Source organism: Choloepus didactylus, chromosome 1 (assembly GCF_015220235.1).
Source record: "Choloepus didactylus isolate mChoDid1 chromosome 1, mChoDid1.pri, whole genome shotgun sequence".
NCBI classification, from domain to species: Eukaryota; Metazoa; Chordata; class Mammalia; order Pilosa; family Megalonychidae; genus Choloepus; species Choloepus didactylus.
Window position 1 is genome coordinate 203,165,174 of NC_051307.1, and position 25,289 is coordinate 203,190,462.

Here is a 25,289-nt window from a genome sequence, read left to right on the forward strand (position 1 = left end):
GTCAGACCCAGCTCCAGGACCAGCCTCTAGCCCCTTCCCAAAGGAGGTGCCAACGTGTAGGAGCCCTGTCTTGTCTGTAAAGCCCCCTCTGGTTCCTGCCCCTTTGTTTGGTGGGGGACAATTCCTCCCATCTTGAACCTAGGAATGCTAGAGTCAGGGAGGTCATGTCTTCTGCCTCCCCACCTCCCAGCAGAGATGCAGAATGAGGCTGCCCAGGATGGGGGTCTCTGGATGGGGCTCACACCCCACAGTGCAGAATTGAGCTTTGCTGGGCCTCCTGTGCCTGCCCCTCTCTGGCCCTCCCTTCCCTTCCCCTGCCTGACACTTCTGGCCAGCTGCAGAAGCCCCTGTGTGGCCCAGGTGTTAAGGAAGGCCTGGGGCCTGGGGCCTGGGGCCTGGGGCCTGGGGGCCCATCAGTCCTCCGTTTGAGAATCCTCTCCCCTGCTCCATGATCTCAGGCCCTCCCATCCCAGCCAGCTCCTGGAAGCTGAGGTGGCAGCTGTGCACCCCCATCCCCTGCAGTCCCTGTCCCCTCAGCCCCCCACCCCACAGCCTCTGCAGGTAGGTAAGGAACCCGAGTCCCTGAGGACACCCCCCACCTAGCTGCTCCCTCTGCCCGCTTCACAGTGCCGCCTGACATTTGGGGGTCTCTGCTGCTTCTTCCTCCTTTGCCTTGACTGATCTCCCCACTTCCGCCTGGAGCACCTTTCAGCCTTGACGCCTGGCAGGGGAGGGTCGTCCCTACCCGCCCCTCCCTGTGTGCCCACTCCGCTCTGCTCTGCTCCAGCCCCGCTGCCATCTCCAGCCGGTCCCAGCCGCCTGCCCGGTCACCCGATCCGCCCTCCCGTAAACTTAACGGGGCGGTGGCGGCTGGGCTGGTGGGGGCGGGGGCTGTGCCTTAAAGGAGCCGTCAGATGGTGCCCAGGCGTCCCTAGGCTTCTCCCCTTCCCCAGGACGGGAAGGGGCAGGGGTGGAGGGCGTCGCTGCCAGAGTTCTTGGTGGAGTGTGGGAAGGCGGCCGGGGGTTCCTCGGCATTGCAGACCTCAGGGGCTCAGGAAGAGGCAGCGGCAAGTGTCAGCGGAGGGACGGCGGAGGTGCGGGACCTGCCATGGGAGGGGGCCAGGAGTTGTGGGGCAGGGGAGGGGTCTGGGACTTGCCCCAGAAGCTGCACCCCTTGTTGGATTCTACCTGGGGTCCTTGCGCCACCCCAGGGCTCCTGGAGGAGGGGGGACATTGCCACCAGAGCCTGGCTCCATCTGAGGGGTCCAGGGAGAGACTCAAGCTTGGAGAGGTGGAGGGGCTCAGAGATGCGGGAAGGAGATCAGGGGGAGAGAGAGGCTGAGGGAGACCGTGGAGGCTCTGAGAGGGAGAGCAGCTTGACCCAGAGCTGGGTGAGGGGCCGCCTCGGCTCTCCTGGCTTCTTGCTTGATTCCCTTTGGGTCTGAGGCCTTTCTTCAGAATCTCTGTGTGTGAGCAGCCCCTTCCACCCACCATCTCTGAGGCGCGGAAAGGGAGAGGTCAAACGAGGCTGGATGGCTGGGTCGGCCTGTGGGAGCAGCCCCAAGTCAGAGGCTGCGGCTTCTGCCAGCTCCAGGGGCCCAGGCTCTGCGCCCTGCGGATGCTGAAAAGGGTTTCATGAGGGTCTCAGCCGAAGGGATTGGTTGATGTTGCAACTGTTATTTGTTCACCTGCATATGCAGAGACACATACGTATGTGCACACATTCACATGTGTGTATACATGTATAATTCATACATGTACCCATAACACATCTGTAACCATATGCACACAGATGCACACATCACATGCACACATTTGCACACGTGACACACCTATACTTCATGTGCAACATATACATCAGCACATGCACACATAAATGTATACACACATATATACACTCACACACATACAGTACTCGTGCACATGTGTACACACAGATACCCAAAGGGTCACTCCTAAGCACATTCCCACTGTAGTCACCCATACCCCTAGTCCAGGGTTCCATGTGCCACTGTGCTCTTTCGTGGCCCCGTGGGTGCACAGTCACCTCCTAGAGGCCCGACCCCTCCTGACACTCTCGCTCCTATGACTGGATTGTTTTGCTCATTGCACTTGGCACCCTATGAAATGACTGCATCGGTCCCAGTCCTTGTTGGCGCTCTGCCTCCTCCTACTCAGGGACCTTATCTGTGGTGTCCCCGGTTCCAGTCCCAAGCTGGTATGAAGTGGGCACCCGGTGCTTGTGTATTAATGTCTGTGCGTGTGTATACAGGAGGTGGGGGGGACTGGGGAGGGTGACGTGGTGGGGCCGGCGCCTGCCTATGTGGGGGCCACCGAGGGTGTGCCCCGTGTGGGTGTGTCTGTGTGAGATTGTGGCCAGGCGGGGCACCCTCCAAGGGGAGGGCTCGGAAGTGGAATGCGACCCCCAGCCGCGTGCCCCTCCGGGCTGTAATCTGATCCCCGGGGACTACCCCTTCGCCTCCCGCCCGCGCTGCCGACTCCTTCTCTTCCAGATCCTGGGGCAGAGTCCAGGGTGCTCAAGGCTCCTCCGCACACGCCTGCTGAACCCTGAGCGCCTTGAGCCACCGGGATGGGGTGGGCCCCAGCCTCCGCCATGATCCCGGGCCTGGCCCTGCTCTGGGCTGCGGTGCTGGGGGGTGCTGCCCCCAGCCCCCCACGTCTGCGGCTCTCCTTCCAAGGTAGGTGCACCTGGCGAGCTGAGGGGCCGGGCATGGAATAGGCAGGAAAGGAGCCCAGAGGGGGTGGCGGTGGGCTCTGTGCTTGCTGTTGTGTGCCTGTCACTGGACTCTGGTTTCAGGCTGACCTGGGGGACACTCTCTGGCCATCCCCAGTTAACCCTGTCCTGGCCTTGGCCCCCAACCTATCTGCCCACATTCTCCTCACGCCTTCCCAGGAAGACCTCTCCTGTCCCCATGGCAATCGATTGTGCCTCTGACCCATCCCCTACCCCCAACCAGGCCATGCCCCTGCCGCAGAAGCCACAGGCATCGGGGCCATCAGAGTCCCCTTCTCATGCCCCACTGCACAGGAGGGTAGATATTAGGCAGTGGCATCCGGCAGGCAATTCTGCTGAACTCAGGATGGTGGAAGGGTGGCAAGGAGAGAACCTTCAGCTGCCTTTGGGGTTGGGGTTCTGGCTGTCCCTACATGCCAGGCCTCCCTTGGAACCCTGGCGTCCACAAGCCTGGCCTCCCAGGGCGCTCGCCCGGAAACATTACTTGTCCATGCATGCCTGAGCTCACCCTGCTTTCCCCTTCCGGGGCCTGCACCACCCACCCTGGTAGCACATGCACCTGGGTGGGCCTGCTTCCCCCACGTACACTGACACAGGTACACTCACCTGTGAGTAAGTTCACATGTATAACCCTGGCCTGTTAGACAGACACCCAGGCAGGGACTTGCAGGGGGCGTCCAGCTTGGCTGGTGAGTCCTCAGTGGTGTCCCCATGCCGCAGAGCTCCAGGCTCGGCATGGTCTCCGGACTTTCAGGCTGGCGCGGACCTGCTGCTATGAGGCTTTGCTGGTGGATGAGGAGCGCGGACGCCTGTTTGTGGGTGCTGAGAATCACGTGGCCTCCCTCAGCCTGGACAATATCAGCAAGAGGGCCAAGAAGGTGCCAGGGGCCCCCAGCCCCCAGTGCTGCTCAGGGAAGGAGGCCCGGGGACTGCCTGGAGAGACCCAGGGGGTTGGGATTCCTGAGAGGATAGAGAACATCCCACGTCCCTGACCTGTGTCCCCTGCCTTCCTCTCCCATAGCTGACCTGGCTGGCTCCTGTGGAATGGCGAGAGGAGTGCAACTGGGCTGGGAAAGACATTGCTGTGAGTGCCAGCTGCCCAGGGTGGGAGTGGGGTGGGCCAGTCCCTCACACCATAGACAGGGCATTTCTAAGACAGAGGCCTGCCTGTTCTGGCTGAGGCGAGAGTGGGGGCTTTGAGGCGGCTGAGGTCTGGAGGTGATGAGTCAGGGTGGTGGCTCATGTATTGTTTGGGGGGCCCTCCAAGTCATGCGGAGCTGTGTAGGCCTATGCTTTCCCATGGACCAATCCTTGGGGGTGGGAGCTGGGTTGGTCACCAAGGGTACCCGGGTCCTATGACCCATGCTGGTACTTGCCTGGGCAGATGCAGAAGAGAGAAAGGGATGGGGGTGCCATCAGTGAGCTGGGACTGCTTGAGATTGCCTTTCTGGGGGGAGGCTTCACTGCTCCCACCCTTGCCTGCCCACTAGATCGAGTGCATGAACTTTGTGAAGATGCTGCACATGTACAACCGCACCCACTTGCTGGCCTGTGGCACAGGGGCCTTCCACCCCATCTGTGCATTTGTAGAGGTGGGCCAGGGGCTGGAGGTAAGGCTGGGCCCAGGCAGGAGGGTGGCGTGGGGTGGGGTAAGGGAGGGCCTGAAAGTAGCGAGTCCTCCCCTTGCCTCCGAGGAGCCGGTGCTCCGGCTGGACCTGAGAAGCCTGGAGGATGGCAAAGGAAAGAGTCCTTATGACCCCAAGCATCAGGCTGCCTCCGTGCTGGTGGGTGAGTCCAAAGCTCGGGACCCCAAGGAGCTCCTGGAAACCCTTAGAGACTCAAGGACCTCACAAAGTCCCAAGACTCCCTTAAATCCTGGGAATCCCCCAGAGCCCCACCAGGAGCTCTCCGGGCCCTCCTGTCCCAAGAGCCGTCAGCCTGGCTGAGCAGCCCTTGCCCTGGCCTGTAGGGGAGGAGCTGTACTCGGGGGTGGCTGCAGACCTCATGGGCCGGGACTTCACCATCTTCCGCAGCCTGGGCCACAGGCCGAGCCTCCGCACAGAGCCCCACGACTCGCGCTGGCTCAATGGTGAGAGGCTGGTGGGTCCGGTGGTGGGAAGGGGGCCCTCATGCTCGCACAGGGTGGTGGTGAACAAGGCCCGTGGAGGGAGTGAGCAGTGGATGCAACCAGTTCTCACTGAGCACCTACTGTGCGCCAGGCCCAAGCCAGGCACTGGGGACACAGCAGCAGACAAGACAGGTGGGACCTTGTCCTTGTGTGTTCACAGACCTCATAACAAATACATGATAAGATCAGTTCCAATGGCCATGGGGCCAAGAAGAGAATAGGAAGGGAAAGAAAGCAGAGGTGTGCTGAGGGGAGGTGTGAATTAATTCCCAAAGCACAAGAGAGCCATACAGCAGGATTGAGGGGAGAAGAGCATTCCAGGCAGGGGAAACAGTGCAAGGGCCCTGAGGCAGGAACAAGCCAAGGAAAGATTCTTGGAAGGAGCAGTGGCAAAGGACCAGGACTGTCAGGGGTCAGAATAATCTATTCCAAGAGCAATAGGATGGAAAGAGAGAGTTTGAAGCAAGGGTGGGTTTCCTGGTGAAGAGAATTCATGACTGAGGCTGAAACTAGATCCCCTATCTACCCCCTTTCCTGGCCCCCAGGCCCGGGGTTCCCGCCTGCTCGCCCAGGTAGCCACGGTCTCTGCTGCCCCCTCGTGGCTGCTGCTTGCATAGCGGACTCTGACCCTTTGGATTGGGTGTTGCGCTGAGATGGGTGGGTGAGCAGAGCCCGGGGTGGATCCCATAGTGGAGGTGGGGAGGGACTAGAACTCCCTGACCCTGCTCCTCCCGCTGCGACCAGAGCCCAAGTTCGTCAAGGTCTTTTGGATCCCGGAGAGCGAGAACCCGGATGACGACAAGATCTACTTCTTCTTCCGTGAGTTAGCGGTGGAGGCGGCACCAGCACTGGGACGCCTCTCTGTGTCCCGCGTCGGCCAGATCTGCCGGGTGAGGAGTCCCCGGACCGTGCCTATGCGGGACGACCCCGCCCCCAACCCTTTCCCGGCCCGCGCCCCACTTTATCCCCTCCGTTCGCCCCCGCAGAACGACGTGGGTGGCCAGCGCAGCCTGGTCAACAAGTGGACGACGTTTCTCAAGGCGCGCCTGGTGTGCTCGGTGCCTGGCCTCGAGGGTGACACCCATTTCGATCAGCTCCGTGAGTGCCGGGAGTGAGGAAAGGAGGGCAGGGGTACAGACCCCAAGAGTGGAGCCTGGCCAGCCGGGCTGTGCATCCTCCCTCAACCAGGCTCCTTCCTCGCAGAGGATGTGTTCCTGCTGCCCACGCGGGACCGCCGCAGCCCGCTGCTCTACGCCGTTTTCACCACGTCCAGGTCTGCGTGTGGGGGCTGGAGTGAGGGTGCTAGAGGGAGCTAGGGGCCCCACCGGCTGGGCTGGACTACGTTTTTGTGGGGACCCCTAACTCCGCCCTGGTCTTTGCCTGCAGTGGAGTCTTCCAGGGCTCGGCGGTGTGTGTGTACAGCATGAACGACGTGCGCCGGGCTTTCCTGGGACCCTTCGCACACAAGGAGGGACCCACGCACCAGTGGGTGTCCTACCAGGGCCGCGTCCCCTATCCCCGGCCTGGCATGGTGCGTGGCCCAGGGGCTCCTGCCACAACCTACTCCAAAGCCTCAGGGCTGGAGAACTCGGCCTGGGGTCTTCTTGGTGAATGTGGTTTCTTCTTTTTGTTAAGGGTGGGAAAAGATCAAAGTCACCAGGGCTCCTCAGGGATGTGCCAAGGCTTCTCCCCTCAGATACCCCAGTGCAAGGCTGGATATCCTCTCTCAGATCCCTGAGGCAGGGCTCTCTTCCCCACTCCCCCAACCCAAGTCCCCTGAGGACCTTCATAGAGGGCTACCCACCAGAACCCCACATCCACACCCCTGCTGTGCCCCTCTCCCCAGTGCCCCAGCAAGACCTTTGGCACCTTTAGTTCTACCAAGGACTTCCCAGATGATGTCATCCAGTTTGCCCGGAACCACCCTCTCATGTACAACCCAGTCCTGCCCATGGCGGGGCGCCCTCTCTTCCTCCAAGTCGGTGCGGAGTATACCTTCACCCAGATCGCTGCTGACCGTGTAGCTGCTGCTGATGGACAATACGACGTCCTCTTCATTGGCACAGGTGAGGGTCCTGCCACATCCACCCGTAGGATCTCATGCAGGCTTCTTGGCCTGGTAGTGGAAGCTCTTCCTGTCCCACCTCTGTATCTTTACCTGGGCTTTGCCTCCCCTCCTCCTGGATGCTGCCCTGGGTGCTCCAACTCATGCGGCCTTGGAGGCCTCTGCCCTGGCTATCAGGGAACACTAGAGGGCACTCACCTCTTCTCATCCCTGCAGATGCAGGCACCGTGCTGAAAGTGATCTCGGTCCCCAAAGGCGGCAGGCCCATAGGGCTGCTCCTGGAGGAGCTGCACGTGTTTGAGGTGAGGCTTCACTCCACGTGGCCCCCGGTCCCCCCACCCCACTGAGGCCTGATCCTCATGCCCCTTCTCCCTCTTAGGACTCTGCCGCCATCACCAGCATGCAGATCTCTTCCAAGAGGGTGAGTGACAAGAAGGATGTGTGTGTGGGGGTGTGTGTCTGTGGGATGGACCAGGGGTGTGCCCAGGGAGCCCCCACCCCTCAAGCACCCTCTTGATAGTTCACAGCCCCAGGTTCTAGAATAGGCTCTGCCTTCGCTAGACTGTGTAACCTCAAAGAAACCTCAGTGTTCCCAACTGTCAAGAGGGGGGAGAGGATCCCTGAACGGCGGGAGGCGGGTGCAGGGACGCCCTTGGTCATCCCGGAGCCCCTCATGCCCCCCAGCACCAGCTGTACGTAGCCTCGCGGAGCGCGGTGGCCCAGATCGCGCTCCACCGCTGCGCTGCCCACGGCCGCGCCTGCGCCGAATGCTGCCTGGCGCGTGACCCCTACTGCGCCTGGGACGGGGCCGCTTGCACGCGCTTCCAGCCCAGTGCCAAGAGGTGGGCGGGGACGGGGACGGGGACAGGGACGGGGGCGGGCCACCGGGAGGGAGCACAAGGGTCTTTCGCGGCCAGGAATGGAAGAAGGGCTCACAGGCTCCAATGTTCCCCCCAGGAGATTTCGACGGCAAGACATAAGGAACGGCGACCCTAGCACGTTGTGCTCCGGGGGTGAGTGCCCCAACTGCCTTTATTCCTCAGACCCTGGAGACGCCCCGCCCCACCTTGCGGTGCCTGAATCGGACACTTCCCTTTCCCCAGACTCTTCCCGCCCTGCGCTGCTGGAAAGGAAGGTGTTCGGCGTGGAGGGCGGCAGCACCTTCCTGGAGTGTGAACCCCGCTCACTGCAGGCGCGCGTGGAGTGGACCTTTCAGCGTGAGGGGGAAGCACCCCGCACCTTGGTGAGCTTCCCTCCATCCCTCCTAGACACCCCCCCCATTCCGTCCCCTACATCCAGGAGAGGCCCAATCAGGTTCTGCCCAACCAGGCCGCATACCCGTCCCATCCAGTTTGGTCCCTTACCTGCACCCCAAAACCAAGTGAGGGTCCATTCCTTCCAACTAGGCTTCTAATCGACCCGCCCACTGAGGTCTTTGACCCGCCCCCCATATTCGGGTGAACGGGGCTGCTTCCAGGTCTTCCCTTGTAGACTACCGATTCCCAGGTAGCCTGTCTACAAGTGTGCACTCGCGGGCACCCTGTTCCGGCTCCGGTTCGGCCTTTGATTCCTCTAGGCCTCTCTGTCCCTCTCTCCGGCAGGGACCCCTCTTCCCGGCCCGGCGCCCCCGCCTCACGCTGGCCCCTCCCGCAGGTACCCGCAGAGGATCGCGCGGAGCGTACGGCGCAGGGGCTGCTGCTGCGCGGGTTGCGGCGCGGGGACTCGGGCGTGTACCTCTGCTCTGCCGTAGAGCAGGGCTTCTCGCAGCCTCTGCGTCGCCTGTCGCTGCACGTGCTGAGCTCCGCGCAGGCCGAGCAGCTGGCACGGGCCGAGGAGGCTGTGCCCGCAGCGTCGCCGGGCCCCAAGCTCTGGTACCGAGACTTCCTGCAGCTAGTGGAGCCCGGTGGCGGTGGCGCGAGCTCCTTGCGCATGTGTCGCTCACCGCCCGCGCAGCGTCCGCCACCGCCTGCACCGCGGAAGAAGGGCCGCAACCGGCGGACTCACAGCCCCGAGCCGCGCGCCGAACGGTGGCCACGCAGCGCTTCTCATTGGTGACTCGGGCGTTTCCACGCCGAGGACAGGCAGAAGACGACGGGCGGGAGAGGGGTCGGATAGACCTGGGACACGGAGACGGATAGATCGGAACTGGGCTCCCTGCGGATTCCAGCCGACTGACTGAAACACCGACAGGCTCTTGTTGAGGGGCAGCCGCCAGGCTTATTTATTAACAGAAGATAACCTTTGAATGTAGCCCTGAGAGGGGTGGCCCAGGCTGGGTGTGGGGTCTGGCAGGTCGGGAGGGGGTAGACAAAGCAGGGCTCTAGAGCAACCACAAGGGCTGTGGAGGTGCCAGGAGTGCACACCCTGGGAGACCCCTCCTTGGGCAGCCAGCAGGAAGCTGTGAACAGGCCGGGCTGCTGGGGGCAGGGGTGGGGCAGGCCGGCTGTACTAAAACAACGCAATAAACACATTATCAGCCAAAGCTACAACGGCCCCAGTGGGCAGCCTCTAGTCCTAGGACTTGCTGTGTGACCTTGGGCATCTTCCCACCAGTCTGTCTCAGGGCCTCAGTTTCTCCTTCTGTCCAAGGATGCATGATGGGGATTAAAGGTGGTTTTCATGTGAAGAAGCAGGTTCTGTAGGGCATTTGGGAATGCTGGCATGGACAGTACATGCTGAATATAATTTCAGGGCTAAGAGCCATGATGTAAAACTGGGTGATGTGGAAAAGAGGAGAAGACCTCACTGAGGGGTGACATTTGAGCTGAATGATAAGGAGCCAGCCAAGGGGATATCTGGGACAAAACATTCCAGAAGAAAGGAACAGCTAGTGCAAAGGTCTTGAGGTAGAAACAAGCTTGCCATCATGAAAGAAGCTGATGTGATACAGTGGAGCGATAGATTTGACATGGTTTAGGAAGTAGAGCCCTTGGGTTGCTTTGCCTCAGTTCGGAAGGAGACACACAAAGGCCAGAGAGGGTGGCTCCTGTATCCAAGTTTATAAACTAGATAATAGCAGTCCTGGCCTCCAACCCAGGTTTGCCAACTATCTATCAGCATGGACATCTGTGTATGTGGAGTATCTCTGCCCCCTTGTGATTCCTCAGAGAACTTGCAGCACTGGGCTCCAGCTGCCCTCAGCCCATGCACCAGCAGGGGACACAGTGGAGGGTGTTTACTGCATGTTTGCTGGGAGGAGATCAGTGGACTGTGGGTGGGGTCTGCAGGGGTGGAGAGTCACAGGGTCCCCTTGCATGTCTTGGCTGTCCTGTGGGTCGTTGCTGGAGCAGCCGGTGTGGACCGAGCCTCTGGGGCCTGTGCATGTATGGGATGGTGTGCTTCCCTGAGAAGGACCTGGGTGCATGCGCTAGTGGAGGTGTGCCTTGCATGGACTCCACCACCAGATGGACAGTCCAGGCTGGCCCATGTGGGTCACGCTGCCAGTTCCCAGAGCTGAGAGCCACCCTGTCTAAATATAGCCTGGTGGGCTGAGCTCAGGCCTATTTTAGGCCCTGACTGGTAGGAGGCCAGGCCTTCCCTAGGCCCTCAGGAGCCACTGCTGCCTCCATCCAGTCCTGTTACTGGGCACTGTCATCGGCCCCAACTGCCTGCTACCCGCCATGCCTGAGGAGGCGCAAGAAGGTAGGAGAGGGTGACCAGAGGGGAGGGCAAGAACCCAGTCCTGTGATTCTGTAGACTATGGAGAAACCCACCCCCTGCCCCACGGACTGCATTTCCTTGGTTGATCAGTGTCCATTTCCCAGCTTCACAGTAAAGGGACCCGTCCCTGTGCATGGAGAGGGAGCACAGCATGCCTGAAACCCCTCCATCTCAGGCCCTGCCTCAGTTTCCCCTGTTGAGGACAGCAGGGAAGGACTGGGGTTGGGGGAAAGCTGCCCAGTTAGGGGTAGGTCAACTATAGGCTGTGTCCAAGGGGGCTTGGGCATTTAGGCAGTTCAGCTCTTCCTTTTGGAGAAAGCTGGGACTGGAGGTAGGCAGGGGTTCCAGGAATTGATTGGCACCTGGCTGGGGGACTAGGAGTAGAGCCTCTGGCTTGCCCCAACTTGAACATCAGTGTCCCTAACTCGCTGAGGGTTGGGGTCCCTCGGCCTGCCGGGCTGTCTCAGCTAGTTAAGCCCTTGGTGATCACTCACCTAACTGCCCAACTGCATGTAAGAGAAACTGAGGCTCAGAGAGGCTGAACAGCAAGGACCCAGGTGTGCAGCTCCCTTCAGGAGCAGTGCCAGCTGGGATGCAGGACCAGGCACTCCACGGCTCCAGCTCATAGCCTAGTTTGGCTCAGCTGGTCAATTACTCTCCCCGGCTGCATGCACTCTCATCTATTTTCAACATTTTATACTGGTGGGAGGGGAATGTTTGCTGCTTTTGGGGTCTTAACAATAGCATTTACTGTGTATTCTTCCTGGTAACAAACAGAATCCATGTTCCATTTAGAAAGCAAAGTGAAAAGAAAGAATTTAACATGACCCCCAACCCATGATTCAGACATGACTGGCAGTCTGTTTCTGTTTACTTGCTTTTGAGCATGTCAAGGGGCAGTTTCAAATAAATCATGGTCAAGCTACTGTCCTGAGAGGGAGATCCAGAGGGTCCTAGGTACCTCCTTCTCCAAAGGGGATATTTTCCCAATGCATCGCTCTCCCTGCCCCTTACACATTACCTAGCTTCCACTTGGGCATCTGGAGGTCTTAAGGGCCTAAGATTAAAAAGCTTAAAAAAAAAAAAATTCAAAAAAGAGCAACCAGAAAAACATAGAATCAAATATTTAGAAATCACAAAATAAACACTTCTATGGGTCCGAAAATAAGTAATTAAAGTCACCAGAAAAGTACACAGACCTCAATTGATTAAATACATAGAGGTTGTGAATAGATAATTCCTGAGCAGGAAGCTACACACATAATGACCAAGAAACCCAAGTACTAAGAGCCTTTTCTCTTCTCTCAAATTCACAAATGTGCTTGTGTGCGCAAAGATTTCTTTCAACAGGGACGCCTAATGCTGACGATGCTGTACCTTACTGGGGGCTTCAGACAGTCGATCCAGAGGACAATCCTTGCTCTTTGATCCAGTAATTCCACTTCTGGGAATCTGTCCTTAATAACTATTGAGAAATTGGGGGAAACCCTTCATATTTAATGACGGATGTTCTTCTGGGATGTCTGAAGGGAAATGGAAACAACCTAAAAGTCCAGGCAGCCTCAAAGGGAAGCCTGAAGGGAGAGCTCAGGGGCATGAGAAACAGTTTGATAACAAAGACCGCACCCCTGCCAGGATTTTGAGTGAACAGGGTTCACATCAGTACAGCAGAACCACGCTGCGTAGGTTAAAGAATGCAGAACCACGGCCAGGAGGGACAGGCACCACAGAGGCTAGAGGGGGGCTGCTTTTGCATGGAGTGGAGGAGGCGCCAGGCACCAGGTCTGGCCTGAGAGCTAACCCTCGGGGTCTGTAGGAAAAATAAACACTAGTAGAAGAGGCAGGGCTGAATTCCATGCACTGTAGGTGAAGTCCTGCAAGGTTGATAAACTATGCAGTAGAAATAAGCAAGCAAAGGAACATCTGAAAATCCTGAGGCTCTCTGAAGGAAACAAACATGAGCCATCTGAGTGGGATTGCCAAGGGAATTCTGGGGTCACCCAGGCTCTAAACCAAGTGTCATTCCTGAGTCCGTTTTAGGCAACTCTTAGCCAAATGCCCCTCTGTCTCCATCATGCCCGAGGTCTCCTGGGGAGGAGGGAAGTGGTGACCAGAGGGCTGAGTCTGCCCCTTGCTGCCCCTGCAGACACTGTGGCGCCAACACTGAGCCCCAGGAGCAGGGCGCCATTGGCACCCAACCACCTGCAGGAGGTGTGCTTGCACCGGGTAGAGTCCATCAGTGACCTACACAGTGGAGGTGAGGGTGGCAGCTGAGGGGGACAGATGCATTGGGGGAGGGGAGGAAAGCAGGCACCTCCACTACCCACCCCCCATGTCCCACCTGCTTTGCAGGCTCGCTGCACCCCTTCCTGGCTGAGGAGGCGCGACCATGGGATGAATTGCTGGGGGTCTTGCCACCGTCACTGTGCTCCCAGGCCGGCTGCAGCCCTAGGCATAGCCGCAGGGGCTTCCTGCTGCTGCTCACACTGCTGGTGCTCACCTGCCTGGCACTCGCCGTCCTGGCCGTCTACCTGAGTGGTACGGAAGGCGTGGGGTGCCAGTGGGCACCAAGGGCAAGGGATTGGAACCTGAGTCCTTGATGCACGGTTGGAGGGCACAGCCGCTGAGGCAGCGGCAGTGGAGGGGGGATTCGCGGGCACCCCCTGGTGCTGGGCTGGGTGTGGTAGGTAGGGAGGGGTAGCTGGGTAGCATGTGGCCTGACAACCACCCCCCAACACTGCTGCCTGTCTGCAGTGCTGCAGAGTGAATCCCTGCGCATCCTGGCGCATACATTGCGCACTCAGGAGGAGACGCTACTCAAACTCCGGCTCGCCAGCCTCAGCCAGCTGCGGAGGCTCAACTCTAGCCAGGCCCAAATGCCCAGTTGAGGTGCTGCTAGGACCTGGGACCGGGCTGTGTGAGGGTGGAATAAAGTGGCTGCTGGCAGGGCTCTCCTCCCTGTCTGCTAGCCACATCTATACTGCTTCCTTGGAGAGATTTTTGTACAAGAACTCACCCTGAACTCACAGCTGCCTGCTTCTCCTGACCTCTTCCGGCCAGGCCTAGCCAAGCCTTCTGATGCCAAGGCCCTGCTTTGGGTGTCCCAAGGTCAGAGGGGGCACCAGCCTCCTGGCTCCTCATGGCCAGTCAGCACCCTGGCCAGTGACCACCCCCAGATAACAGGTTCAGAAGTCCAGAAATAGCTGTCTCCCACTCAGATTACCTAGACTTGGCCAGGCCTCCCAGTGGGGGTCTAGCCTTGGCTCCCAAAGACAGGCTGGGTTCTGAGTAAGAGGGATCCACGTGGGAAGAGGCTGCCTTGGAGGACAAGGGTGGGATGGAGGAGACCCAGTTGTGCTCAAGTCTGGAGTGGTGGATTGGGAGAGGGAGACAGGCAGAAACACCCAGGAGCCAGAACCACATAAGGCTGCATATTATGTTTAATTATCTCTAATAATCTTATAATCAATCAGCACATAAATCCATTCTAGGTAGCCTTACCTCCCCATCTGTTACCCAGATGCTCTACTATCCCCCTCCCCAAAAGAAGTGGGTCACCCTAGGGGAGCAAGGCCTGGAAGAGAGAGAAAGGGACAGTCCCCTCATCCCATCACATGCCCCTGCCTGCCTGAGAGCCCAGGGGCAGACACACATCTGGCTCGGTCTGAGACAGGGCAGGAAGAGGCCACAGGGTGACGTGCAGGGGCAAAGGGCCAGGGTCTCAAGTGACCTAACCCCCAGCCCTCCACTCCCATATTTGTTTTTGGTTTTGTCATTAAAAAAATAAAGCGACAATTACTGGCAGAGACCAGTCGTCGCAGTGTCTTCTGTTAAAAATACGGGCAAGGGCGTGCACAGCCCCCTTTCTGGCCGGAAGTGCTTCAAGGGATGTCTGCCCGCTTGTCCCGCACACGGTTTCGTGCCTTGGTTCGGGCTTTGAAGGCAGCAGCATTGTACAGGTGCTGGGGAGGGAGATGAGGAAGGGAGTACCTGGTGAGCTGGGAAGGCCAAAGCCTAGGGGTCTAGGGCCCTTCCACCAGCCCCTGCAGAGCTCCAGGCCCCCAGGAAACAAGGGGATGGAGGGAAAGTCAAGGTGCCCAAGAGTGCAAACCTTCTCAAAGCGTGGAATCTTGCAGGCTTTCAGGGCAGTGGTGTCCAGCACCAGCACAGGGCCCAGGCTGAAGATGTCACGGAGCAGTTCATTGTTCTGGGGGCAAAGATGGCAGTGAGTTCAGGCCAATCCAAAGCAGCCCTGCCTGCCCCGGCCCTGTCCGCCCCCTACCTGAAGGTGGTGGTGCATGCCCGAACCCAGCACATCCTTGAAGGCAGCGTAGATCCGACGCCGGGCCCAGCTGTCCACATAGAGCACCTCAAACCCAAAGCGCACTGTCTCTTCCTCGCACTCGCCGCCCTGCAGGTTAGAGGGGTCCCAGGTGACTGGGCTGGGCTGCTGTGCCTGGGGTCATGCTCTCGCTAGGACACACACGTTATCGCACGCACCTCAACGAAGTGCAGCACTGCGCGGAAAGTAGAGCGCTGGCGTCGGCGGTCGGCCTTGGCACGGTACTTGTTGCTGTCAGTGGCCAGAGTGCGCAAAGTGCTACAGAGGGCCTCCATGTCCTCGTAAATGAAGTCCTCCTGCTGGGGGAGTGATGGAGGGCACACGGGCAGAAGCTGACTTTTAGCATGGGGATGATGCCCCAATTCCTTCCCTTCATTGAGAAAGTCCCCTTTCTCTGTGCTTGGTTCCCCTAACCTCCTTCTTGTCCTCCGATATGCAAGTCTGTGTTGGGGTCACCTCCCCTTCATACTCCTCTAAGGCTGCCCTGTTCTCTGTGGCATCCCCTACCTCCAGCCTGGGACAGGCAGGTGGCATCAGCAGGCACACTCCCCCATCTCCCTCACCTCAAGGTCCCGGGCAAGCTCAAAGAGCAGGGCGATGGTCTCGCCGGCAGCGATCCGTAGGTTCACACTTTCACTGGACAAAAGCTGGGGCAGCTGGGGCAAGTGCCTGTGAAGGGGCAGGATGAGCTGTGTGTGGGGGTGAGGGGCCTTCTCACGTCTCCCCTCCTCCTGTCAGGCAGCCACCCCTACCTGTCGAGTACACGGCTGACATGAGTGCTGGGGCAAATGGTAAGCAGCAATGCCCAGGCCTGCAAGGCAGCACAAAGCAGGCCATGAAGGCTGGCAGAGGCCACAGGCGCTGTAGAGCCACCCATGCCGCAGACCCGGCTGAAAACACCTTCCAAGCAGGTGAGGCAAGAGACCAGGTCCTAGAAGCAAAGAGAGGCAGGGGAGTGGCTCGAAGGCAAAACTGGGGCCTATACGCTCTGTCGCTTGCCCCCTAAGACCGGCCACTCACCTGGATGTCGGCGGCAGCCACATAGCAGCCCAAGCCAAGAGCAGACGCACACTGTTGGGAGGATGGCAAAGCTGGGCCATGGCCAGGGGTGAGCCTGGGTCCCAGCAATCAGACTAACAGCCCCTCAGAGTGGAGAAGCCTGGTGAGCAGGTGGAACCCACCGCTCCACTTAGGGATATGGGGAGAGGGTATTATTGGGCATGGGAACACTCACATGGAGCCGGGCAGCAGGGCTGGCTGTGCCGTCGCTGAGGACAGAGATCAGCACCGGCTGCAGGCTATGGAACAGCTCCTTGCCCTTGGGTCCAGGGCTCAGTTGTATGCAGAGGAGGCCTAGCACCGCAGCAGCCAGGGCCTGCTCCTCACCCTTCCCTGTGGGAATGCTTTCGGGTCAGCACCTGCCCAGTTCAGGTCCTTCCCACAGCCCTCCTGCCCCATGCCAGACCTTTCTTGAGGCACTTTTCCAGGGCATCGGCCAGTGTAAGGCAGCGCTCCAGCAAGAAGTCAGGGAGTAGGCGGGATGCCAGGACCAGGCGCAAACTCTCAAGGGCACCTTGCCGGGTCTTGGCACTGGGGAGGCAGAGAGGGAGGATCATGTGGGCTAGACCTCCCCAGGTCACAACTGGCATGGGCTGGGCAGGGACATGAGTGTAAGGGCTGGTTGGTGGTCTGAAGTACCTCTTGGCTGTGAGGCAGTCTACATACTCCTTCAGCTTCTCTTCGAGGTCTTCCTGCTGAGCCTGCTCATCCACGATGTCACCCCCTGCAAGGCCAGCTTGTCAACCCCACCTCCTGCCCTTTTCTACTGAGCCCCTGCCAAACTCCTACCCCTTCTCACCAAGGTTGTCCTCTGCTGTGATGCTGAGAAGGCTGGGGCATTCGCTGGCAGTGCTGCATGCCTCACTGGCTACCTCATCCTCACTGGAACCTGAGTCAGCTTGGGTACTGCTCCGGGCACCTGGGGAGGGCAGAAAGGGGCACTCAGTCTGCCTCCATCAATGAACGGTTAGTTGGGGGCACCTCACCCCACATCATGACCCCACGAGATAGAATGTGCCTCCCTCTGGGAGATGAGAAAACTGAGGCTAAAGTAAGCAACAGAGGCTGGCCCAGGGGGCTACTGAGTCAGGAAGGAGGAGAAAGGGAGGGAAGGAGGGTCTACTTCTTGGATGGCATCAGGTACCAGGTACAGCCCAAAGACATGCCTGGCAGACTTGGTGGACAGTACCCTTTTGAAGCAGGTAGAGGCAGGAGTTGCTGCACAGGCCCCACCTAGGCCTGTGGCCTAAGCTGGAATGAGGGTATGTCTAGGCAGATCCTGGGAGAGCTTAGCTACCAGCCCAGATCATGCCCACGAAGTGGGCAGAGTGCTGATCAGGGGCTTAGATTCTAGTCAGGCAGACCTGGGGTTCAAATCCCAGCTCTATACCTTAACAAGTATGTAACTGGTCAGGTGACTAGCCTCCAGTGTCTCAGTTTCTCTATCCGCAAACCAGAAACGCAAAAGCACCACTTTCGGGTTCAGGTGGGAGATGGAGACAACAACTAAACCAGTTACTTGTTACGCTCTTTTGTGGGCCAACAATCTCACCAGGTCACCCATTGGCCCTAGGGGGCGGCAGCCCAGCTCCTGGGGGGTAGGGGATATCCAGGCTTTGATCATACTGATCTCTGAGCCACAGAGCCCCCCTCCCCCCTTAACCACGGGTAGATGGTTGCACAAGTTCCTCCAGGCCCTGGGAGTAACAGCAAAAAGTGAAGTGCCCCCAACTGTGTGAGCTCCTGAAGACAGGGGGCGTCAGGATCAGCAGGGCTGGAGCATTCCTGTGAAGGGGCTCTGTCCAGGTCAGAGGCTGACATGGCAAGGGATGCTGTTGCAGCAGAGCCCAGGCAGATTCTGGTCACCGGGCTGGCATTACTTTTCAGGGACTACTCTCCCTGCCTGCCGGACAAAGTCCAGCCCTGTGTACTGGCCTCTGCTCACCTCCTCTCTCACTACTCACCTGCCAAAGCAGTCCAGCCTTTCCTCATATGTTCCACTGTGCCACAGTCCCTTCAGCCACCAAGCTTTTGTATAACTTGTTCCCCACGCGTGATGCTCTCTTCTCCACCCTCTCAGAACTCACTCAGAACCCCTCCCCAGGGAAGCCTCCCTGGTCCCTCAATCTGGGGCTGACACTACTCAGTGAACAAGTCTCAGTGCCCACCCCTCTGGGAATGTCACTACTCACTTAGATGTCCTCTCATCCAAGGCCATTTAGGGCAGTGTTGGATCTTGGCTGTGCCCCACAGGTGCCCCATCCCGGCAGAGTCAACATATGTGTTTACTGCATCAGGACGCGCTTCTGGTGGAGACTGATAAGTGAGTTCGAGAACCGTCCAGACTCCAGGGTGTGGGCTTCCTGCATGCCCTCTGGGGCCAAGCTCCCCAGAATCCTGCTGCTTCCTAATTGCCCCTCAGTTCTCCCGGGCAGGCTAGCCTTCCCAAGCCTTCCACCAACTTCCTGGCCCAGGACGGCAAAAGAGCAGGGCTTGGCGAAGAGGACGGTTCCCAGCCCATCCGGCGGGTTTGTCCACCTCAAAAGGCAATTGGGGTGGAGGAGCACTGGCCAGAGCAAAGGCTCCGGACAGGTGGGCAGCGTGCTCAAGTTGGACGCACACGTGGCTGCAGTCTCCCAGGGCACGTGCCAGTCGCAGGGTAGTTCCGCGAGGCAGCGCCGGGCTGGTCAAAGCGTTGTCTCTACTCTGGGGCCCTCGGGGATACCGACGGGAACCCCATAAAGGGTCCCCGCAAACCGTCCAACAGCTGTCCGGCGCCCCGCACTCACCCCCTCCGCGGCGCTGGCCACCCTTGCGGGGTGCGTTATCCTTGCGGGCGCGGGGCATGCCGGAAACCGCGCACGGGGGGCGCGGGGTCAGGGACCGGGTGGGCGGGGGCTCCGGACTAGCGAGACGCCAGCCGGTGCGCGGCGCTGAGATCTGGGCAGAAGACAGGAGCCACACGCCACGCGCGCCACCATCTTCGCGAGGCGCCCCGCCCTGCCAAATGGGTCGCCGGGAAGGCGAGTTCCGGGCCATCCGGCTAAGACCTTCATCCCCGCGGCCGAAACTACTCTTCCCAGGGGGCTGCGCGCGCATGGAACCACTGGGTGCATAGCACCTCCGGAATTGTAGTTTACTCCTCGGCCCGTAAGCCGACGACGCTCTAGCTGAACTATGCACCCACAATGCCTGCGGGCCTCCTCCCCCTCCCGCGCGACACGTGTATGGTGGTTAACCCTGAAACTGCCCCCTCGGAGTCGCCTCCACGGCAGGACAGTTGCCACAAGGCACTCGCGATGGGGCCTACAGAACCACCCCGGTAAGGGGACCACGGGAGGAGCATGGAACTTGGTAGAAAAGGGGAACAGCCAAACCTCAGGAAGCAAGAGAAAAAGTGAGTTTATGATGAAAGCAGAATACAGACAACAGCTTAGCAGGCCCAGAGTTTGCCAAGATTTTCTGGGGCCACCTGTCCCTGGCCAGGTTTCCTGTGACCTGCCCATGGACCCAATCAGGGTCAGAGCCCTGGCCTGGCAACCCCAACCAGTTGGAACCCTGGCACACAATGGGGCTGCTTCCTCATCTTGAGGGGGTCAGGTAATCTCAGAGGGCCTCTGTTTTTAAAATCATGGAAGCATTTTCTCCCCCTTCCACCTGCCTATGAATCTGGAGGGAAGTTGCCTGTGTATGGGGGAGGGTTGACAGTAAGCTGAATAGAGCAGGGGTGGGACAGGGCTGGGCAGGTGGCAGCAGGGACAAGAGGAGTGCGAGGTTAAGGGCAGGTGATTCCTGGCTTTATGCTGCCTCCTCAGGCCTTGGCTCCTGGCAGCTAGGGCCAACCCATCCCCTGTAACAGCGGCAGCTGAAGGACTCCCAAGCTCCAGGGCCGCCATCTGGCTGCAGGTGCAGAAAGGCTTCCAGCTCTCCTGGGTCTCTCCGGGCACAACGCCCATGGCCGTGGCACTGCTGAAGACTGCAAGCCATGGCTGCCCTGGTCACGTTGGTCACATAGGGGCCCAGGATGCCCACCAGATAGTCGTGGAGACGCCAGCATTCCTTCTGAGGAGATGGGGAGGGCTGTGCCAAGGCTCCTGCTCCCTGGCCCAGATACCTGGTCTTTCCCCACCCTAGGGCAATGCTCACCTCAGAGCTGGAGAAGCTCAAGTCTCCCCAGAGCACCACGCCAGCAGCCCCTAGTGCTGCACTCACTCCCATGGTCTGTATGAGGTCATCCTGCAGGTAGAGAGCTGCTCAGCCAGGTCCAGACTGGACAGAGCCATCTGGACCCCCCTTCAAGAAGTTCACTGCCATGATCTGATTCCACTTCCAAGGTGGGGCCCCTTGGCACTGAGCCTCTGCATGGCCTCTTACGCCCTCCATCAGGAAATGTCTCCCCTCAGACCAGGGCTCCAAAGGCTGGACTTTGCCTTTCCCCACCAAGATGCTGCAGGACAGAACCATGCCTCCCTCATCAGATGCCCCAGGGCAGTGCCTCCCCTCTGATACCATTAGGCAAGGTCTCTTCAGACCTTTCTAGGATAGAGCCCTCCACTCAGACTCCTAGCCCCAGCTTCCACTTACATGGGACAGGAACCTCCCAGAGCTCCGGTGTGTGAGGCGGGCATAGGCCAGGATGGGCAGGGGATGTGGGTGTCCAGCATGGGCCACCCGGAAGGCCTCCTCCAGGCGGCGTTGGACAAATATCTGGTGGTGGATAGGCGGCAGCCTGGGCGGGAGGTAGATGCTGGGGAAGAGGGCACTGGAGGCAGCCCAGAGCCAACGCAGCTGGGTGTTGCGGGCGATGGTGGCTGCATGGCAGCGGCCTGTGTAGTTGGAGGCCTCACTGTGCCAGCCATTGCCACAGGCTGGGAAGCGATAGAAGCCCCAGAGCCCATGGGGGTGCAGTGCTCGGCCCAGCCACAGTGTGTCCTCCATCAGTGCTCGGGCTGCCTGCTCAAAGCCAGCCTGGGCCTTGCGGAGCTGTTCCCGGGGATCCAGGTGGGGGAACACCCACCGTGCCCAAGCCAGTGAGGCGGCTCGATAGACCCGTCGGCGGCCCCAGTTCCCAGCCCAGAGTGGAGACCACTCTTCCCAGTCCAGTACTGCCAGGCCAGTGAAGCCGGGTGCTAGGCTGTGGCGAATCTGGCGAGCAGCCCACAGCAGGTGGCGGTCAAGGGGCACAGCCTGGGGGATGCCCCCATGGTGAACTGTGCCCCTGGGCCCAATGTAGGGATAAAGGCCGAGCCGGTTTTTGTAGAAGATGGTGATGTTCTGGCCACGGAAGCGCTGGCCGCTGTTGGCTGTGATGCCCAGGGCCTTGAGTGGCAGCTGCACGCCGAAGCGAGCCTTACAGCGTGCCGAGGGTACGTTCCACAGCACCAAGAAGGGGTGTTCAGGGGTCCGTGGTGGGGGCTGGCCACAACCCAGGCACAGGGTTATCCCCAGCACCAGAGCTGGGCTTAGTTGCATGGTCATGCTCCAGGAATGGAAACCTGCAGGAAAGAGGGCGGTGGGTTTAGGGGCCACAGCCATGGCCAGACTTTCCATACAGCAGGGAAAGCTCTCCCAGTCCCTCCCCACAAGGATTGGGGTGCTGGAGAAAGCATGATCCCGTCCCCAAGGGGTCCCACAGGCCTCAGAGCAGCCACACCCCAAGATGGCCTGGGCAGCTCCTTTCCCTTGTTCTCCCATCTCTGCCACGGCACCACCACTGCCTGCAAGCCAACTCCCTGCCCTCCAGCTCTCACAAGCCCCCTCCTGTCTGCCCATCTGTTCCCTGTCCCAGGAACACAACCTCTGTCTTCTTGCCTCAGCACTCAAGTCTCTGCCATGACTTCACCTCCTGAGAAGGCATCTGGGCTCCCAGAGCCTCTGTACCTCCTGTCCCAGCGTGGATCCAGCCACTGCATGCCTGTCTGACTCCCTATCTGTCCCCTTGCATCAAGACTCTCTGTCTTCTCTGTTGCCTGTGCCCGGCCCAGGGCCTGACACAGTGAATGGTGAAGAGTGAGGGAACAGGGAAGGAAACTGCCACTCTGCTTCCTGTCTCTTGGGCCTGGCAGGGTGGGAGAAGCAAAGAGCACATGTCTCTCCATCCAGGGTGTCAGTGGATCTGGGGTCTCATCCAGGCACAGGAGTCCTGATACAAGACTGGGAGGTAAGGGTGGGGGCCAACAAATAAACAGTCACAGCCACACCCAACAGAAGCCTTTATTCAGCCACACTGCTCAGAGCCACGGGGGCACCTCCTGGCCCCACTGGCACTTAGGAAATATGCCCAGGCTAAAGCCACCCCCAGGAGCCAGGGGCTGAGATATGGCCAGTGGGTTAAGACTAGTACTGTCCTAGGCATTGATCCAGAAGATGGTGCCTTGCTCTAGGTGGCTCTCAGATATCCTTCTCCATCCAGAAAACGGGGCATCCCCTCAGGTCTCGGTATTGTGTTTCCAGCAAGTTTTTTGGAGGGGGTCCTGCCACGGGTGGAGGTGGGGTGGTCAGGGACTTAGGCAGGGGAGGAGGTGGTGGCAGTGGGGGCCCCTTGGAGGACCTTGGGGGAGCCTGGGCAGTCGGATTGGGGGCTTTGCAGGGCGGCTGATGGGAGGTGGCCCTGGGAAAGGCACTAAGCAGGGTGGTGGGCAGCCTTCTGCTAGTGAAGACCAGGCCCTGCACCGGGTTGCTGAGCTGGTAGCCCAGGTGGGCGTAAAAGTGCAGCTGGTCATGAGTGGAGAGGTGCAGCCGGCTGAAGCCCCGGGCCTGGGCAAAGACCTCCAGGCCTTCCATGAGGCGGCGGCCAAAGCCACGGCCCCTCAGGGCCCGGGCCACCACCACTGTCTCCACCAGGAGGCTCTTGGGCTGGTCCAGCACTCGTGACAAACGGGCATGGCCCACCACTATGGGTGCTGCATCAGGTGTGGGGCGGGTGCTCAACAGCATCAAACAGAGTGGGAAGGCATCTGAGGACTGGCCCAGGGAGTGTAGGCGGGAGGCACGGCTGCGGGGCCACTGTTCATTGATGAGGTCAGCACAGGCATCCATGAGCTCAGGCCGGCAGTGCACAGGCTCCAGGGTCAGCTTGGTCAGGTTGGGGACTGGGGTCTCCTTGGGCTGGTTTGTGGCATCTGAGGTACGCATAGCCCGGCCAGGACTGAGGGTCATCTCTGGATGACAGGCAGGACCCGAGATCAGCTCAGCTAGTCTGGGGCTCAGGGTCAGCTCTGGCTGGCATGCAGGATCCGGAGTCAGCTTGGCTGGGCTGGGACGTGGGATCAGCTCTGTCTGGTGTGCAGGGTCTGGGATCAGGGTCAGCTGGGCTGGACTGTAGCTCAGAGTCAGCTCTCCCCTGTATGTCGTATCCAGGCTTAGCTGAGCCAGGCTGGAAGCCAAGGTCATCTGCTGGGCTGCAGGTGGTTTGGCACCAGGCTTGGGGTTAAGGCCACAGCCTCCAGGCAGTGGTATCTCCTCAGACCACAAAGTCTCTCCTGGAGACAAGAGCCCATGCTGGGCCATGCCAGGAGGGTGGGGAGGGTTGGGACAGGGAAGTGTTTAGAATGCAAGGGGGGCAATACACCCTGGAACTGGGGACTGGTGGGCAATACCTTGTCCCCACACGATGGCACAAGTGACCTGAAGGAGACCCACCCCCTATACCTGGAAGTACCTGACTCAAATGGTGAGCAGGAGGGATGGGTCCAGGGTATCCTTCCCCACACTGGAGAGAAGTTGAAGGCAATGGTGAATTGAAGACCGGGGAGAACCCAGGAGTCCGGGCCCCAGCCTGCTCTGGCTACAACTTTGTCCTTCTGAGGACCTTACTGTGCTAGGACAGCTGACCCAGCTTCCTTGCTCACCCTCCAGCAGTCTTCTACTGTGGCTGGCCAGCCCTGGACAGAATATGCAAACCAGACCCCATGATCCCTCTGCTTAAATCTGGTCAAGGCTCCTTTTGCAGGGAACACAGCTTCCCCCAGACATCACCCCCTCCTTTCCTTCTCCCTATACTGCAATTTTCCTCCAGCTCCCGGCCTTTTTGACCACCTGGGCCATACCTACTGCCTAGCTGATTCTGGGGCCCAATTCACCCATCCACCCTACCAGGCTCAGCTTTCCCCTCCCTGGACTGGCCTTCCCGGCTTGGGGCAAAGAGCCTATGGCCTCCTCCCCAACTCTGCCCAGCTCACAACACTCTGGGCATGGACCTGAGTGGTCTCTCAGACTGGGCCCCAGCAGCACCAGCACTGAGCCTGGCCAACAGCCACCCAGCAGTGTGGCTCCTGCAGGCCTGGTTCCCCATTGGCCTGAGTTTTGTAGCCACCCTAGATAAAGGCCACAGCTTCCTTCCACATTCACACAGGGGTGTCCAACGGCTGCCAAGTTGGAGGCCCACACCACTGGTGCCCAGACCCTACTGCTTGCCCACCCTGCCAAAGTTCCTGCTGGCAGGAGGGTCTCTGCTGAGGGATTTCTGGGGTGTGGGACAGCTGTGTTGCACCCCTTTACTCACCTGCTCCAGAGTATGTGTGTGGGGTAGTCCTGGCTCCCCTCCCCCACCCACCTCCCCAGAAGCATCTCCTGAGCTTGAGGGGATTCAACAGTTGTCAGTAACAGGCAGCCCCCTGCCCTCCCTCACACCACATCCCACTCAGAGGGCTATGGGCCCCTCACCTGCATCAGCTACCAGCCGCAGCAGTCGCACCCCTTGGCTACGAGAGAGAGGAAGCCCCAGGATCCGCCCCTAAGGCTGAAGCCCCAGACCTCCCTGCGGGCTTAACCTGGTCAATGCTGACCCCACCTACTGTGGGCGGAGTCGAGTTCCTGCATCTTCAGAGGGGCTACACCTCCTCTGCTGTGCCTTGGTTTCCCCCTCCCTGCTAGTGGGTCACAGGCCTTGGAGTTTCCAGGGATGGGGCCTTTGAGAGTTTGACTCTAGCGGTGGGTGTGTCGCGGCATGAACTCGGAGGGAACGGTCAACGCAGGGAAGGCATGCGGGGTGCCATGGCCACTTGGGGACAGGACATGCGGTGCGGACGGGAATAATGGAGGACAGCGAGGACGGACACGCCGCGCGTGGGGAGGGGGCAATACTGACATGTTGACTTCGGGCTCCGGGATGCTCCGTGTCCTCGCTCCACACAGCTCGGGATCTCGCTCTTGCTCCAGCTCGGACTCTTCAGTTCTCCCCAGCGGTCCCCAGCGGTGCGGCGGACGCACTGCAGTCCGCACGACCGCGAGCCGACGGCTGGGTCCTCAAGGTCTGGCCGCGCAGCCAGGTCCCGCCCCA

General features: G+C 59.8%; 5 protein-coding genes across 12 annotated transcripts; 2 read left to right on the top strand and 3 right to left on the bottom strand.

Annotated features, from left to right (window-relative positions):
- Positions 1–845: 845 nt before the first annotated feature.
- SEMA3B (semaphorin 3B) lies at positions 846–9,459 on the top strand. Of its 3 annotated transcripts, none has more exons than XM_037851116.1 (18): positions 846–1,094; positions 2,514–2,699; positions 3,476–3,633; positions 3,777–3,839; positions 4,246–4,365; positions 4,450–4,543; positions 4,725–4,844; positions 5,628–5,773; positions 5,870–5,981; positions 6,087–6,156; positions 6,270–6,414; positions 6,730–6,949; positions 7,165–7,250; positions 7,328–7,369; positions 7,633–7,790; positions 7,906–7,961; positions 8,052–8,191; positions 8,602–9,459. In XM_037851116.1, the coding sequence occupies exons 2-18, from the start codon at positions 2,591–2,593 to the stop codon at positions 9,001–9,003; spliced, it is 2,241 nt and encodes a 746-aa protein (XP_037707044.1). In that variant the 5' UTR covers positions 846–1,094; positions 2,514–2,590; the 3' UTR covers positions 9,004–9,459. The 3 variants fall into 3 exon arrangements, with proteins under 3 accessions (XP_037707044.1, XP_037707054.1, XP_037707049.1); XM_037851126.1 differs by having other exon boundaries at positions 850–1,094; positions 4,453–4,543; XM_037851121.1 differs by lacking the exon at positions 846–1,094 and adding an exon at positions 1,870–2,218.
- A 795-nt stretch (positions 9,460–10,254) lies between these two features.
- On the top strand, positions 10,255–14,408 carry LSMEM2 (leucine rich single-pass membrane protein 2). Its single transcript, XM_037851221.1, has 4 exons — positions 10,255–10,590; positions 12,755–12,865; positions 12,961–13,146; positions 13,363–14,408. The coding sequence occupies exons 1-4, from the start codon at positions 10,569–10,571 to the stop codon at positions 13,494–13,496; spliced, it is 453 nt and encodes a 150-aa protein (XP_037707149.1). The 5' UTR covers positions 10,255–10,568; the 3' UTR covers positions 13,497–14,408.
- IFRD2 (interferon related developmental regulator 2) lies at positions 14,031–19,370 on the bottom strand. Its single transcript, XM_037851139.1, is given in 13 exon segments — positions 14,031–14,570; positions 14,720–14,815; positions 14,891–15,019; positions 15,109–15,246; positions 15,514–15,619; positions 15,703–15,881; positions 15,971–16,021; positions 16,185–16,342; positions 16,416–16,540; positions 16,649–16,733; positions 16,809–16,928; positions 18,799–19,214; positions 19,216–19,370. Coding segments are annotated over 13 exon segments (1,824 nt in total). The 5' UTR covers positions 19,356–19,370; the 3' UTR covers positions 14,031–14,489.
- Positions 19,371–19,394: 24 nt separating this feature from the next.
- HYAL3 (hyaluronidase 3) lies at positions 19,395–25,218 on the bottom strand. Of its 2 annotated transcripts, XM_037851158.1 has the most exons (4): positions 25,098–25,218; positions 20,594–21,504; positions 20,156–20,245; positions 19,395–20,071 (listed from the first exon to the last, which is right to left on the bottom strand). In XM_037851158.1, exons 2-4 carry the CDS (start codon positions 21,485–21,487, stop codon positions 19,808–19,810), a joined length of 1,248 nt encoding a protein of 415 aa, XP_037707086.1. In that variant the 5' UTR covers positions 21,488–21,504; positions 25,098–25,218; the 3' UTR covers positions 19,395–19,807. The 2 variants fall into 2 exon arrangements, with proteins under 2 accessions (XP_037707086.1, XP_037707078.1); XM_037851150.1 differs by having other exon boundaries at positions 19,395–20,245.
- Positions 22,213–25,227, bottom strand: NAA80 (N-alpha-acetyltransferase 80, NatH catalytic subunit). Of its 5 annotated transcripts, none has more exons than XM_037851205.1 (2): positions 25,098–25,227; positions 22,213–23,409 (listed from the first exon to the last, which is right to left on the bottom strand). In XM_037851205.1, the coding sequence occupies exon 2, from the start codon at positions 23,399–23,401 to the stop codon at positions 22,400–22,402; it is 1,002 nt and encodes a 333-aa protein (XP_037707133.1). In that variant the 5' UTR covers positions 23,402–23,409; positions 25,098–25,227; the 3' UTR covers positions 22,213–22,399. The 5 variants fall into 5 exon arrangements, with proteins under 5 accessions (XP_037707133.1, XP_037707104.1, XP_037707123.1 ...); XM_037851176.1 differs by having other exon boundaries at positions 22,213–23,490; positions 25,098–25,215; XM_037851195.1 differs by having other exon boundaries at positions 22,213–23,509; positions 25,098–25,176.
- Positions 25,228–25,289: the final 62 nt, after the last annotated feature.